The sequence below is a fragment of the Magnolia sinica genome, chromosome 1 (genome assembly GCF_029962835.1).
Source record: "Magnolia sinica isolate HGM2019 chromosome 1, MsV1, whole genome shotgun sequence".
Lineage (NCBI taxonomy): Eukaryota > Viridiplantae > Streptophyta > Magnoliopsida > Magnoliales > Magnoliaceae > Magnolia > Magnolia sinica.
Genome location: NC_080573.1, coordinates 133,285,710 through 133,302,380, shown reverse-complemented (window position 1 = coordinate 133,302,380; position 16,671 = coordinate 133,285,710). Strand labels below are relative to the sequence as shown.

General features: G+C 40.8%; 1 protein-coding gene across 3 annotated transcripts; it reads left to right on the top strand.

Annotated features, from left to right (window-relative positions):
• The first annotated feature begins 800 nt into the window (after nucleotides 1-800).
• Nucleotides 801-15,215, top strand: LOC131218528 (uncharacterized). 3 transcript variants are annotated; one of them, XM_058213128.1, is made up of 6 exons: nucleotides 805-1,333; nucleotides 3,504-3,566; nucleotides 5,069-5,152; nucleotides 13,176-13,234; nucleotides 13,338-13,423; nucleotides 14,944-15,215. In XM_058213128.1, the coding sequence occupies exons 1-5, from the start codon at nucleotides 860-862 to the stop codon at nucleotides 13,399-13,401; spliced, it is 744 nt and encodes a 247-aa protein (XP_058069111.1). In that variant the 5' UTR covers nucleotides 805-859; the 3' UTR covers nucleotides 13,402-13,423; nucleotides 14,944-15,215. The 3 variants fall into 3 exon arrangements, with proteins under 3 accessions (XP_058069118.1, XP_058069111.1, XP_058069101.1); XM_058213118.1 differs by having other exon boundaries at nucleotides 807-1,333; nucleotides 13,338-13,406; XM_058213135.1 differs by lacking the exon at nucleotides 5,069-5,152 and having other exon boundaries at nucleotides 801-1,333; nucleotides 13,338-13,406.
• Nucleotides 15,216-16,671: the final 1,456 nt, after the last annotated feature.

The following is a 16,671-nucleotide window of genomic DNA, read 5'->3' as shown; positions in this document are numbered from 1 at the left end:
AATATATGAAATCGGTTTTTCGTAATTTAGCCAAAGGTATGCTTTTGATGATATTAGGATCATTGGAAACAATGCTTGGTAAGTTTTTTATTGCAACTAAAATTATCTCAATCAAATCTCATTTGACTAGTTAGAAGTGTGCCTAAAGTTTTTTTGATTTTAGTCACTTAACAATGTATGATTTTGATAAACGGGCCAAATCTTTTTCATCATAATTTGGATTGGAAGAAATTTAAGTTTGTTAGGAATACTATTTAACTACATTTCCAATGAATCATGAATCATCCCGATCAATCCAAATTTGTCTCCAATAATACTATGACCATCTTAGATACAAGAACAATTGTTCTTTTCTCGATTTTAAACACATGATCTCTCACACTTCAACACAATGCTATTTGGAAGGACTATATGATACAGAGAGTAATCCATGGATAAAGAATATTCATTTTATCCATTTTTATGGAGAGTTTCAAGGGTTTTGGAGTTTGGAAGCTCAGTTATGACTGAATCACTACTAGATTTGGTGTTAGCCGATACCGATCAGGTTTATCAGTTGTCTGTAGCACATGCCGAGTATGCTCCCAATTTGATATGTTTAGTTTTTCAAATGAGTATGAGACAAATTATTGAAGCCAAAGTTGAAGCTTAAAGAGTAACGTGTCCTTGTTTTAGGTGTAGCGTTTACACCCACCTACCTTGGTGGATCCAATGTTTAACCTAATATGCTCCCACTGGGGCCCGGGCCCAACGAATTTATCTGGCTCAACCGAGCCCGTGTCAACACTTTTTCCGGGCGTTTGCTCATGGCTGCAGAGACAGGCTCGGACGTCCCGAGCACCCGGACCCTCTAGTTTCGATGCCACCGAGTACAGAATCGTGTCTACCGAAGCGTGGCCCATTTATTAAAAATGAAAACCCGCGTATAAAATCGTCTGCTCCGGCATCCTCCAAATCTTCTCCACGTCTCTTCCTTTTGCTCTTCTTTCTGTTCTCCGATACCTGCACTCCGCGTAATCATACTCACCCCGCGCAAGTTAGCAGAAACACGGAAAACCTGCTGGAAAAAACTGGGGGACGCTTAGAAAGCGCCGGTGTAGTGCGAATGGAGCACCCCTACTCAGGTGGGAACTGGATGGTGATGCCCAATGTCCCCAATCAGATCTCATCACCATCTATAACAAATCAAGACCATTCACAACATCATCATCATCACCATCACCATCACCCACAACAACAGCATCATCACCATCAGCAGCAACAGCAGCAGCAGCCGCAGCAGCATCAAAATAATCTCCACCAGTCTCTTGCTTCTCATTTCCATCTCCTCCATGTATGTATGTATGTATGTATGTAGAAAAATTATGCATTATTTGCTCGAGGATATCTCGAATTGGCAATTCGCAGACGTGCCAACGTCGCACTTCTCATGCGACATCCAGGCAGTTATTCAGGCGGGGCCCTCCAAGAACATTCCTGCAATTTGGGTTTCTAGAAAGAGGTTTTCTCGAATACAGTCCGACATATTGGGATGTGATAGGTCGGGAATATAGATCGTCTTCGGAAGATCCAAACCGCAATGATTCTCAACTTTTACAGTGGATGGATAACAAATGAAATCTCTCAAATGGGATTTTTCAACCATTTGAAATCTGGCTCTTTTGATTGGAAAATGGACGGTCACCATATGCTTTGTACAATCAAAGGGTTGAAATATTAAATCTGATAAATTTTTGGGCATTTCCCAATCCGTGAGGTGTCCAATCGTATAGATGGTTTGGGCCATTGAAAAAAAAACAAACAATTCCAATGTTTTAAACCTACAACATATCAAATTGCAGTATGTTGAGATGTATTCAGGCAAACATCTTCTTGAAATCTTCAATCACACATCTCCATGCATGGTTTTGTGCTATAACTGTACTCGAGGAAAGATCAATGAAAAAGATTATTATTTTGTGTTTGTTTTAGTTCATGTGGAATTGCTTTGTGAATCTTATAAAGCTGAGTTTTCAACATAAATATTGTTGGAACCGATTTCACAGATGTGAGTTAGATGATTCTGTTCCCTTGGATTCTGAAAGAAAAAAAAAGAAAGAAAGAAAGAAAGAAAGAAAGAAAATTCAGTTTTCTACTGTGAGTTGGGAATAAAAAGTTCATTCTCTTGTTTATGCTTTTATTTCCTTCTAATTAAGAGTGATGAAAGTGATTTAGAGGCATTGGGCGATGGTCACATTTTCTGTTCAGCTCAGCCATAATAGGGTATTGCCCATGATTCTAAGATTTGGACCGTTTATCTGGGTGGGATCTGTTGTGGCAGGGCCATGTGTTAAAAATCACCTCCACTGGACAGTCTTCAATATCTGATTAGTGGTCTGCAAATGGATGGTCTATCCAACAGTCCAAAACCAATGAGAGAAATCCACCAACCATGCCAATAAGCTTTTAATGGACGGGAAGAGTTCTTGGGGCATGGTCCATGCACTGTTGGTCCCACCAGGTGAATGGCCTAGATCAAAGAAAGGTGGGCCCTCTTGTATGGTTGATGGCTGAAATAAAAAAGACACTTAGTCCTGATGAGCATTTCCTTGGAGATTCATGGGGATGTTTAACCTTCTTGTCTCTAATCAAAGAGAAATTTTGTCAAGGTTTCTGGTGCTGGAAAAGCTTTTCTTGGTTAGCATTTTATTAATAAGAAAAGGCCTTTCCAGTCACTCTTCTTTGCAAGTGTTAACCAACAAACCCTTTCGATTGGAGTAAAGAAACTCTGCATTTGCTCCAACCATTTTCTTCCTGAAATCTGTTATGTATCCCTGTAGAAAATTATAATTATCGTGTTTTGCTAATTTGGTAAAAACAAGTCAAGCCTATTAGACTCTTGAATTGTTCGTGTACAGTATCTTATGGAAATAAGAGACCCGTGAAAGCAAACTTAATGGTAGACATATCTTATTCCAATTGTTGGTTTCTTTCTAAATATAATGTCAGCTATGGAATTAGGAGATTGTCTAGCTGCCGCACACTTACACCTCCACCCACACACTACATGCAGACCAAGTGCCAACCTAGTTAGTATGTGGAACATCTGTATGGCACACATGATGTTCTCCATCATGAGGCCATATGCAAAAAATACTCATCATGTGGGATACTCATGCACGTTGAATGCAGACCAGTGTAAAGTTATAAAATAAAATAAAATAATTCTTTTTATCATATATGGTGGCCCACCAAATGACTACTAGCCCAATCTTTTTGTATGGTCAATTGTTCACAGTGGGGGCCTCCTTATGCAATGCTCATATGCCCAACAAACCTGCCAGGTTTGTATATGTACCGACAAGGCTGCAAGGGTGGATGTGGGACTATCAACCTTGGGAGTTACATTAGGTTGTTGCACTACATCCAATACCTGCTTGAAGTAGTACATACTGCCCTATGTTGTTTCTTTTTCTTAAGGGCATCCTGCATTATGACTTCCTGATGGGTTTTGTTCCTTTCAGTTGGCAGAAAGTCTAGCTGAAGCAACAGAGAATGGAACCCGTGATCAACATTCCGATGCATTGGTGAGAGCTCTCTTCTCCGTTTCCCTTTTTTAATATTGGGAAAATCTTATTGCAAAAAAAGAAGAAGAAGAAGAAGAAGAAGAAGAAGAAGAAGAAGGGGGGGTTGGGGGTTCTCACAATGAAGGAGAGTCTTCAATGCCTATGGTCCCCTTTATCTCTTTGATTGTCTCCACCAAAGCTGGAAGAACTAGGGGTAGACATTTACTGAGCTAGCCCGTATGATGATATTCACCGAGTCTCCTTAATACTAGAAGGGTGGAAGATGCATATTTTTAAGCTCTCTAATCCGCGCCATAGAGCCTGAACCTCCTCCTCCTTGGAATCAGTCACACTGATAGTGCCAACAAAGACAAGCAGTGGTTCTATTGTCATCTCTAATAGTTGTCCCTATTCTGTATGTTGGTAGGAACCAGATTACAACTTCAACTTCCTTCAAAATTCAACTTGCACATCCCAGTTGGAGTCCAAACAGGTGTTTTGACCCAAACGGTGGCTCATTATGATCCTGCTTGCATAGCGTTTATCTGGTCGTATGGGGCCACCTCTAAAGCTGCGGTATTTGTCTGGCTGGCTGGTAGAAATCATATTCTCACTATTGACAATCTTCAAAAGAGAGGCCTCTGATATAGAGTCTGTGGACCACCTTCTCATTCATTACATGTTCTTGAGGAGCATTTAGTTCGATATCCTTCAGCAGGCTGGAGTCACTTGGGTTTTCCTGGCTCGCATTTAGGACCACCTTCGGTCGTTGGAAGTTGGGGGAGGTGGGAAGCTTGGCAAAAAGAGATGGAAGTTGGCTTTTTTGGCGGTGTGCTGGTCCCTTTGGCTCGAAAGGAATGGTCGCTGTTTCGAGAATAAATTGATTAGTCAACGTGGGATCTTATGTAAAGTTAATTTCTGTTTTAGCGAGTGGGTGCTTTGAGTGCTCTTTGGATGGGTTCAGAGTCGTGGGACTCTCTTGTTGCGTTGCTGTCTTTTGCGGTTCTTTTTTGTTGCTTTGTTTGTTTTTCTTGTTTCCTCTTGCTGATTAAGATAATTTCATCTTTCAAAAAAAAAAGAAAAAAAAGAGGTGATACTTCTGCGCGGCTTGCCAATACACAGACCAAGTCCAAGTAAGTGGAAAGGAAAGAAGCACCCTGGAAACGCCGCAACAAATTCCACCACCAGGAGAGAGCATTATACTGAGAGCCCTTTGGTGTAGACCTTTCAATTCCCCAAAGAAGCCTCTAGAGCCCCATTGGGACTGAGAAGGGACGCCACACTCTTCCCCACACACACACACACATTTAGTGGTGTGTGCTATATCAGATGTATTACCTACCTACACAAAATCTGTGTGAATTATCACGTCAGTGAAATATATTTCAGTTTTCCAGTGAATGTTTACTCCCCTGAACATGCATATAAGGTTGCTGATTGTGATTATGCAATCACTTCTTTTATTCTCTTCATGGTTTGTGAGGTATTTTACCAACTGCGGTTCTTTATAATTTTTGTGACAGGTTAGTGAATTGACCAGCCATTTTGAACAGTGCTGGCATATTCTGCTAAACGAGATAGCAGGATCCATTAGTACAAAGGTTATGGTAAGTAATAACTGACCCCTATTCCATTGGATATACATATATATATATTTTTTTGAAAGATAATGAATTGTATTAAAAAACCCTAGAAAGAACAAGAACAGATATTGGATATAGACTTGGCCTAAGGAAAAAAAAACAGATGAAAGATCAAGTGTAAGTTTTGATTGATAACGTTTGACAAGTTTTTTGTAGCCTCTCTAACCTTTGAAATAGATGATGCATCTTGCATGTTACATTCTTCTGCATTATTATATACATGCATGCAAGTATGCATGTCTACAATGTTCGGAATTTTTCACGCATGTCTATGATTTTTTGAATTTGGATTCGTGTTTCTCTTGTTTGTTCTTCTCATGCAATCCCAAATACACTTGGTGAATGTTCAGATTTGAAATTTATCTCAGCATGATCATGTCGATGATAACCCGCCTAGGGTGTGGGCGAATGGCTAGTGTTGTGGGTTTGCTCCCCACATATGCGAGTTCGATTCCCCTCCCCGTGATTTACTCAATGCACGTGGTTTGCAGGTGATTGCGTGGATCCACAGGAATAGTCTTGCCTTAAAAAAGGGGCGGGGACACCCTGTCGTCATTAAAAAAAAGGGATCATGTGGATGATAGCCAATCATATAATTTTGGCCAATCCACCCGTTAATAGCCAACCCCAAATTGATGGGAGAAAGGTTAAGAATCCATGCATGTATAGGAATTCCAAAAATCCTGAATCCAGATCCCCTTCTTGGTGGTGAGTGGCAACCTCCAATGGGCCCCATTGGTTGCCCTAGCCAATGCTAGTTTTTGTCAGTGTTTCAAATAGCGCTCATAGCGTAGTGGTAGCATACGTTATGTAGCATAGCGTAGCCATAGCGCTACATAGCATAGCTAAATAGCATAAATCCCCTGTAGCGTACACTACAACTACATATCGCGTAGTGTTTATAGTGTATGCTACAATTATTATTATTATTTAAAAAAGCTTTGTGTGTTAAAAATGGTGTAAAACTCACATCATAGTGGGAACCACCATATTCCTTTTATGGAGATTGTCAATTGCTAACGCTTTGTTTCTCCCACTAACCCTGAAAAAGCCGCGACTTTAGGAGGGGCCCGGTAGTGCCCACACAAAAGAAGTATACCCTCTCAACTCCCCAGATTCTAACCTATGCAACAACTTGTAGAATGATCAAATTGAAAATTGACTTATGCTCTTCACTTTCCAAATCATAGATTGCTTTCTATAAAGAAAGGGCACATGTCTTGTAGCCGGTCTAGTATTCGTTAGATAGGTTTCTTCGACAAGGACTCCGAACCAACTTTACTACCAATTGTAGAGAAGCACCACACAATGGAGATATCTTCTTCTAGGGAAGGCCTAGCAAGCCTCGGAAAATCTTCTTTTAAGTGTCCATTCACCAACCCATTTACCCTCTCAAAAGCATATTCTCTCCTCTCCCCCAAATTGAAAACACAACCCTCTTTGAACTTAGCCCCCATCCTTATTACCATCTTCTAGATAACAGGTGCCCTACACAAGTAGGAGTCTTTAGTCCACTACCCCATCCCTAACTCCATACTTTCTAGTAATCATTTCTATCCATAGGTTGTCTTATTCCGTGCTAAATCACCACAACCACTTTCCTAGCAACGCTAAGTTTGTGCCTTCCAGCTTCTTAATTCCTGCTCCATGCTCCCCATACGGACGACACATCTCTTCCCATTTTAAAAGATGAAATTTCTTCTTATCTTCTGCACCCCGCCGTTTAAAAAATAAATATCATCTAATCCTCTCTAGTATGTCCAACACCACTTTCAGACTCCTAAAAAGGGACATAAAATAAAAAGGTATATTCAAATTTCAACTTTATTTAACATTAACCTTCCCCTAGAGATGGGCGCCTACTCTTCTAGTTACTCTACTTTCTCAATGATCTTATTGTAGAGATGTTTAGCTGGCTTACCAATTCATAGAGGGAGTCCAATATACAAAGAGGAAAAGATCTAGCATGATAGCCAAAAACTTCTGCTAATCTCTCCACCTCTACATTGGAAGTAACATCTTGCTCTTCAAAATATTCGCCATAAGTCTGAATACCACTTTGAAGCACCTCACAATTTACCTTGGCAATCTCCATATCGTAGAATAAGATTGTATCGCCAACATACTAGAGGCACTACTTCTGGAAATTTGTGTTCTTTTCCTTGAACCTAGTGATGAGACCCATAGTGAGGCCTTTATCCTACATCTTGCTAAGTGCCTCCGCAACCACCACAAAAAAAAAAAAAAAAAAAAAGAAAAGAAGAAGGAAAAAGCAGATTCCCCCTACCTGAGCCCTCTTGATGCTTGAAAAAGCCATTTGTTTGAAGACCTGTTTACTAGCACGAAAAATTTAGGCGACAGATGACACTCTTAAATCCATTTTATCTACTTCTCCCCTCAACCCAAGCAACCTAGCATATGGTCAAGGAAGTCCCAGCCTATGTCATCGTAAGCTTTCTCGACATCCAACTTGCAAACAACGCCCTTCTTGCCTTCTCTATGCCTTGGGTCAATGCATTCATGGATGATGGAGGACTATCTAAAATTTGTCTTTTCCACAAAAGACCCTTGAAATTTGGAGATGATGATGCAAGACAATTAACCACTTGCAGCTCGAATTGTTAGAGCGTGGCGAATTAATCCCTTTATCTCATAGCTGAGGCCCTAAATCTATGGGTTAGGTCCTCGGCCGAACCCTCCTTGTGGGCTCCGCCTCACATGAGCCACCCGCCTCACACGGGCCCGAAATCCATGGGTTATGTGGGCCACCCACCCCGACTGTGCCCATGCATCCCACAGGCCACCACACTCGAGCCCGGTGTGAAAATGCCCCCGCATTAATCACCCTTGGTGAGGAGTCTCGAACACGAGACCTCCCTCTCTGATACCAATTTGATGTAGAATAATTAACCACTTGCTGTAAAAGCTCAAACTGTTAGAGCGTGGTGAATTAATCCCTTTATCTCATAGCCTAGGCCCCAAATCCATGGGTTAGGTCTTCAGTCGAACCCTCTTCGTGGGCCCTAAATCTATGGGCTCCGCCTCACACGGGCCCCAAATCCATGGGTTATGTGGGCCACTCACCCTGAGTGTGCACATGCATCCCACAGGCCACTCCACTCGAGCCTGGTGTGAAAAAGCCCCTGCATTAGATCACCTTCTCTAGCACCACTTAGGACCTAGATTACAAAATCTTAGCTAAGATTTTATAATGGCATACAGTCAGGCTTTTAAAAAGAAAAGAAAAAAAAAATTACTTAAAGGATGATGATATTTCATAAAAAAGGCCGAAGCCTAAATATGTAAATGTACAAAAATACAAACAACCCTAACAAAACTGAAAAGGGAGCTTAGATCTATGCTTCCGCCCACCCTAAATTGAGAAATACCCTTTTGAAAACTTCTAATGCTCCTCTCTTTTTGTTTATGAAGCACCACTCATTTCTTTCCTACCATAAAGCCCATAGAATCGCTAACAAGCTTGATCTCCAACTCTTTTTCCCAGATTTCCCTATCCCCTGCCATGCCAAGATATGAGAAATTCCTCTATTAAATTCAGAAACACCCATAGAACCGAGAAAGACCAAAGAAAATGATCCCACACCTCCCTTGCAAAGGAGCAATGAATAAACGGTATCATCCCCCTCTTTCATTGGGATGATAGCGATGAATGAAGCACCCAAAACTGAAGTTTCAGTCCAAGGAGTACAAATTCAAGCCACAGGCACAATAATTTGACGATCAAATCCCCATCAAGCCACAAGAATGCGAGCACACAATCAACTTGCCACATTCCTAAGCGTCCCTCTTCTTCTTCTACATCCAAATTCTTTCTTCTTTCCTTTCTTTACCCTTAGTGTGAAGTTTTTTTTCTTTTTTTTTTTGGGGGTGGGTTTTTTTTTTTTTGTGGGGACTTCAAATTTTATTAAAGCTGCAAACAAATGCATGCGACAAAGAACACAAAGAAAGAAAGGAGCAAAACTGCATTCCGTTGGCCACTCAACTAGGAAAAGCACCCGAAATTACCATTAAAAAAATAAAAATAAATTTCCATTAGGAAACTAGCATTAAAACATCTTCTGCCACAAACGCCGCCAAGTGAGAGGCATCCCAGAACCTCCTATTTCTTTCCAACCAAATCAACCACCAAATAGTCGGAAGCGAAAGGAGCCAACTGGTTCGGTCCTTGGTTCCCCTGATACCCCCGTGCTACTCTCAAAGAAAATCATAGACCAAACTCGAGAAGACCCATTGAACCCCAAACGTCCCTAAAACATAATGACAAATGGAAACCACAAAGGGGCAAGATATATACAAATGATCAATGGACTCTGCATCTTGGTTGCACATGCAACACATATTAGGAATGGGCAAGGATCTCTTTTGGAGATTATCTATCGTGAGCACTCTTTTCCTCCCAACCAACCAAGTAAAAACTGCAACCGTAGGTTTCGCATCATAGTGCCAGAAATGATAAGCGTACTCATCGGGTATCTCACGAAAATCTTCACAAAGGGACTTTGTAAAAAGACTTTACCGAGAAAAAAAAACCCGAGCAATGGCTTTTCCAGATCATGGAATTGGCCTCCCCAACTCAGGTAACTGATTGCAACCGGGGTAGAAGTGAGATAAACTTGTCGGCCTCGATGTCCGATAGGCCTCTTTTGCACAACGGAGATCAAGAAACAGAGGAGTCTCGGGAGGAAAAGCAATCTGCCGCATTAACACCTTCGAAAGGGGCCAAGCAAGCAAGAAGCGGAAAATCGTTTTGAAGGGCAGTGTTGCCACACTAGTTGTCTTTCTAGAAATCAATTTTGGACCTGTACCCATGATGGGAACATCTCGCAAACATGCATGCCCACCCTACTCACGTATGCAAGGAGGAGGAGGGCCCTACCATTGATCTGCATCGATGACGACGTCCAGGAAGGGTCTCTTAGTTAGAGGGCCACGTTTTTGATCGTTGAAGTGGACACGATAATCATGTGAATCCCACCATGGGTTCTCATGATCATGGCCCACTATTCTAATTAATCTAGTGCTTTGGGTTTTGCTTATTATTGTTATTAGGAATATCATGGACGGTTTCAATTTCTTTGATTAATTGTTATTTTTTATTACTTCGTCGCCAAGTAATAGGTTGTGCACATGATGCGAGTTTTGGGGTATAGGATTTTATTATAAATAGGCACCCCTTGAAGTCTTTTTCATTTAATGAAGATTAATAAAATTGTTGCGTTTTTCTGCTCCTCTAAATGTCTGAGCCGTGGAGATTCAATTGGGTGTGAAACCCTCCCTTCCTCGAAGGGCTGACTACTGTGGTGCGAAGCCACACCTATCCCGATTCACCCCCACATTCTTCCATCCATATTTCTCCTCTTACAATCATCTACGCTTCAAATCCATCCTTTATTGCAGCCTTTTTTCTCTCTACAGCAGATTTCCAGAATATGGTCCTGCAGGAGGGCTGAAACTTTGGCGGAGCACCACGCACAAACTGTGCATCGGATCGAGCTGAGATTTGGGGGTTTTGGAGTCCATCCCTGGCCGACCAGGGCCAAAGTGGCCTTTTTCTGAATAGTAGGCCCCACACACGTGCGGCCGAGACACACACGTGCGTCTGGGCCATTGCTGTTGTCCACATAGGCGGTACTTCTCTGGTTCGTCTTTCTTCTCTCTTTCACCAAAAATCCCTAAACCTAACCCTAAATTGCTCAAATTCCCAATTTTATGTCATTTCTTCAACTTAAGGTTCCCCGAATTGAAATTTCTGAATCCTTTGGATTGGGGGAATTAGTTCTGTGCATGTGTGGATGAATTTACCCACATTTGATTCTTGTTTGGTCTATAATTTTGATTGATCCGGCCCTAGCATGTGTAGGCCTGAATCTGCATAAGATTCTCCTTGATTGAGTGTTTGAACTTTTGTGTGGGATATGGAATTTTGTGTAATTGTTTCTGAACTAGTGTGATCTAAAGCCTGAAAATCTTGCACATCATACTTGAATTTCATGTCCTGCATCAGCCCCACTGAAAAGCAAATACCTCTGCAAAATAATGGTCTAACATCGGCAATCAGCCTCCAAACATATGATACGGTGCCCTGTATAAGGTAGACCGCCTGGTTTCCCAACCACCATCTTGCAGCCCATACTTGCTAGCGACTATACGACGCCATAAACTCTCTTCTTCTGTCCCAAACCGCCGTTACCATTTGCCAAGGAGAGCTACATTCATAGTATCCAATTTCTGCACTCCCGCCCCACCTTGTTGCACAGGTTTGCAAACCTCTGCCCATTTGAGTAGGTGAAATTTGGCACCTTCCACGGAACCTTACCCAAAAAAATTCCTTCTTAACTTGTCCAAAACCTCTTGCACCAAGTGAGGGCATTTGAAGAGGGACATGAAATATACCGGCATGTTGGAAATGACCGATTTGATGGGAGTAAGACATCCTCCAATAGAAAGATATCTACCCTTCTACCTGGATAATTTGCTTTTGGCTCTCTCAATAACCTTATCCCATTCCAGCTTGGGCAGCTTACCAATACATAATGAGAGCCCCAAATAGGTAGAGGGAAAGGAGCCCATTTTGCACCCGACAGTCGAAGCTAAAAGAGCAAATCCTTCACTGTCGAGATTGATACCCTGCATCTCACTTTTGGCTGTATCGATCTTCAAACCGGACACAACTTCAAAGCACATGACTATCTTCCTAAAGTCTTTGACCATTTGAAGATCTGCCTCACAAAAGATGATCGTGTTGTCCGCAAATTGAAGGTGGGGGACTCCAAAATTAACCCATAGGCTCTACCACACCTAGCAGACCTTTGTCACTAGGTTGACAGTGCCTCATCAAGATAGTGGAATCTGATGAATCCAAACCCTATGTTCCTACCTGAGTTTTCAGACACTGGGTTGGAGACATCAGTGACCATCCCATAACTACTGAAGAGCTCAGCTAGCACATCCGCCGAGAGTTGAAATGAAATGTTGTGCCAAAAGAGGCTGAAAGGCTCCTCCTCTGGGCATTATCACCACAGGAGACAGCATCTCGAGCTTAAGATGAGTACAGAGAAGAAGTTGAAGAGAACCCTGGAGAAGAAGATGAAGAAAAATACGATTGAGCGTAATTACCGTGGGAAAGTTGTCAGAGATCCTTGGTGCTCAGTGCTCTCGCCTCAAGACCACAGCATTTCTCAATGCTGCTGTTTGGCAACCTTCTACTACCTTACCCTTGTATCCTGCTTCCTTGTAGCATACATTCACCCAAGCTGACAATGAGAAATGCAACCAAAGAAAGGCTTGTTGGGAAGGAGATGGTTTGGAAAATAGGAAAGGGTTGTAGGCATGAGGAGAATATGACTATATGAGAGGCTTTATGCCCTTTCTTCAGTGCTCACAGTGTTCAAAACCTCTGTCATGTCCATCACTTTCCTTGTTTGTACCAACAACTGTTGACGCATGAACCCTAGCCACTAGCATTGCAATTTCATTGTAGCTTGATGTAGTGATTAAACAACCCTCCCTTCATTGTTTATTAGCTAATTTACACTTCTGCCATCATTGATATGTTACTTGCGTAGAATCAGAGGGTTACATTAAAGCTGTTAGGAGGCTTAACTCCATGATATATGTGTGAAATAATTTTTGTGAAGCTCAGCTTTCTACATAATATTTTGTGTTGTTTCTTTGATCTTTTGTGCCTGGGAATTTTTCTTCTTCTTCTTCTTCTTCTTCTTTTTTTTTTTTTTGAAAGGTTACAGAACATCATTAAGAGAACAAAAAGGATGAAGGGAAGGACTTGCATCTTTTTATGTATGGGAATGTTATTTTGTATGAAATTACAAAGTACATGAAAGAAAAGAATAAAAATTGATGAATCCCTGTGTTTAATGTCAGTCCTTGGTTTTCAGTATTATCCTTTTAAACCACTTAGCCTGTCTGATATCTCATAATACCACTTGGACTATGTTGCTATCACCAGACAGTTGAGGGGCAAAAGCATAAGCTGGAAGAGAGCGAGCAACTGCTAAACCAAAGGAGGTATGTATTGCTTGCCCGGAATGTAGTTGTTATTGAAAAATGTCTAATTTTGGAACTGAATTTAGACAATGTTTGTACTTGTTGGTCACTTTGTTTCTGGCAGGGATCTGATTGCCAAGTACAAAAGCTGTGTTGAAGAGCTGGCTAAGTCAGACCATAGCAAATAATACAGGTCTATGTCTGCTACTGGTTAGGATGTTTCCTCTTATTTGTATTCTATTCCAGTATTCCTAGTATTGAGAGACACACACAGAGGGAGGGAGGGAGGGAGGGTTGCCTATCAGAAAAAATAAAATAAAAAAATCCTCCAGTATTGTCTGCACATGGTTCATCCACCGTGGCACACAACAGACTATTGGTTGGGATCAGTGTTTTTAATAGTGAATAGTGTCTGGCATAGCATTCACTCCTCCAAGGTGCAAGGCGTAAGCAAAATATCATGAAATTTCGTGATATTTTGCACCAAATTACTGATTAATAATGAAATTTCATGATATTTGGCGCAACAATGCACAACCTAAAACAATAAAAAAGATAGGGCAAAGATTATAAAGAAAGGGCAAAGGAACTGATTTAACACTGTCGCTTCTATTATTTTACTGAAATCATTGAAAAGATTAACTAATGTTATTGAAAATAGAAAATTATTAGAGAACATTGAAAACATTAATTGATCTTTTATTGAAAAGTAACTTTTAGTGTAAGAAGTTTTCTCACTATGATTTTCGGCCTATAGTCTATCGACATGTGTCCCATCAGATCAATACTCCTGAGTATTAGAGATGTTTGCCACATGCACTTTGATGAAGGAGCTTCATGGAACTTGCATCAGAGATGTTTGCCACATGCACCTTGAGGAAGGACTAAGGAGCTTCATGGAACTTGCATCCATACAAATATTAGAATTCCTCTTTGGTCATTCACTTGCTTCAAAAGGAATTGAATCAAGCAAACACATGTTCATTAAACCGTGTAACAGACCCAAGAAACTTGGTCATTTAATTGTGGCTTGTTACATATCAAGTTAACCATGTGAATTTGTTACGCCCCCGCTTGGGGTTACCTAGTTTTGCAGGTTGACCCATTTGCCTAACTGGCCAAAATAAGAATGTGATGATGATGGGTCGGGCCTGCTACCATTGCATTCTCATTTGCCTTGGTTTTTGCAGACGGTTGTGTTCAGCAGATCCTGCAACACATTTTGTGAGATGCACCAAACGGCTCTGCCTCTCCAAAATAAATACTGAGTCAGGCCCATCCCAATTTGATTCTCACTATGGAGACTGGAGTACGTCCATAGAGGCCCTAAATCTGTTCAAAATATGATAGATGTTAAAATTTTATTTTAGAAACAAAAGATATGGAGCCAGCCAACTTCAGGTTAGAAAGCAAAAGCCAGTCTCTACTGGTTATCTCTGCTGTTCTTAGATGGAATAATTTAGGAAGATGCTGAAGTAGCCACCTGATTCAAGGTGTACAGAAAGGCCTGCTAGCACCAAAACAGGTGAGCGAAATCATGTGAGGGCCCCACAACGAGTGTGTCTATTTCAAATCTGCATTTCCAAATTTTCCACTAGCTACTTCATATTTGTTGTGGCTATCATTTGGCTGAAGTCGATTGTTTTCCTTCTCATGATCTGTTTTTTATATACTTATCCACTGATCTGCTTTTTTCTCTTTCTTTTTTTCGTTTTTATTTAATTCAACAGAGTAGATAGGTGTCAAATTTGCGCAACTTTCAAATGCCTGAGGGGAAGCACCTGAAGCCGAGTTTGCCTCAGCTTATTTGCTGCTGGATCTTCTCTGTTTCTGCTTGTTGCTTAACAAGTCTGTCATCTATACCTGATTCTGGATCTACTATTCTTTAATATTAAATAGTTTGAGTCCAACAAATTGGTATTCTGCCGCAAAGATTATCATTCAAGCATCAGTAATTATGTTTAAATGAGACATGATGAAATACTTCCTAGCATTATTGGAAGCAGTGTTTTAAATATCGACGATATCAGCCGATATATCTTGTATCCCACCTGTGCGATACGAAACGCACAAGTAGTGCAATATATCCCACATGTTTGATTCGGTGAGCATTTTCGATTTTCGGCCTCTTTTTTTTCCTTTCTATAAATCATGTTAAATTAGTGTCAAATTGTTACAAATTCATTATTTATCATGTTTTGTATGAAAAATCATGGATTGATAGCTTCAATTTCGAGATTTGGAGGAGATGGGCTGGGTTGCGGAAATTTGAACAAAAAAAAAAATTTCTCCCAAATCAGTTGCAATCTATGTCCAAATATAAAATCAAACATGTATGTAACCTGATCTAGTGATTCTTCTTTCGCTTTTGAATGTATTTCTTGTGTTCGCACACTTATTCTTACATTTATAAATTATATGAATAGACTCTGAAATTTGAATATGCTTGCATTAATTCAGTTAGACAACACATAGGTTAGTACCCCATACAAAGAAAACCTATTATATGCACTTGTTTTTTATAATGTTTTGATTTATAAGTGTGTATTGATGTCTTTTTTAACAATCACTGAAGTTTCATTGAAAAATTTAACCAATTACCCAATGTTTCCCCATGTTTCCAACAACAACAATACATTATGCGATACAACCGATATATCTCATGTGATAACCGATACGTATCCGTATCCCAAGGGTGCGATACGTAACGCGATACCGATATTTCCAACACTGATTGGAAGTTATAGTGCTGGTTGCATAGGGCCATGAAATTCCCATCAATTGAGCCCAACATTCCAATAAGTCCAGCCCTCAGTTCATGTGCCACAATGCAGAACTGACACTGATCGGATGGTTTTATCCGTTTGACAAAAACCCTGTGAAATGGATGTCCAGATTCTGGAAAATAGGTTGATTAACCATTTGAACCATTCATAGTAATCCGCTTTGAAAGAATCACTTTGAACAGAATCCTAATCATCCCATCCTTGGCTTTGAAATTTGATGGCTATGAAAAAATGGTCAAGACTTAAAGGATGGATAGGATAGGACCATCCAATTGGTTCAATGGTAAGTCCTAGAAGTTTGGGCTGGACTTGGCAGACAGTCCAGGTCAATTAACTATTGACGTGATCCTACGCAACTAGGAGCATTAGCGCTATTATGGGAGCAGTGGGCACTGGAATCATCTTGCAGTTTCAATTCTAAAACAGAGAAAAAACTTCAGTGATTTTCCAGCTTCTCCAATCACTTTCTGGCACGTCTCCACAACTGCATTGTACTGTTCGTGGCCATAGAAGCTGCTTGAGTACTGCTATCCCTGGAAATGATATGTGCTGTTCTCTTCCTTTTCTTCTTTTTTTTTTTTCCCTTTTCTGAAGGGAATGCCCACAACCAGGCGCCCACGAGTCTGTTAAGTGATTTTTGCGAAAGAACAATGGGATGCTTGGCAGGATTGC

What these genes read in the sequence shown, in the direction of transcription:
- LOC131218528 (XM_058213128.1), top strand. Translation starts at nt 860, where the DNA reads ATGCCACCGAGTACAGAATCGTGTCTACCGAAGCGTGGCCCATTTATT. An exon ending in CTCATTTCCATCTCCTCCAT is followed by an intron (nt 1,334 to 3,503) that starts GTATGTATGTAT and finishes TGTTCCTTTCAG; the next exon opens with TTGGCAGAAAGTCTAGCTGA. An exon ending in CAACTGCTAAACCAAAGGAG is followed by an intron (nt 13,235 to 13,337) that starts GTATGTATTGCT and finishes TGTTTCTGGCAG; the next exon opens with GGATCTGATTGCCAAGTACA.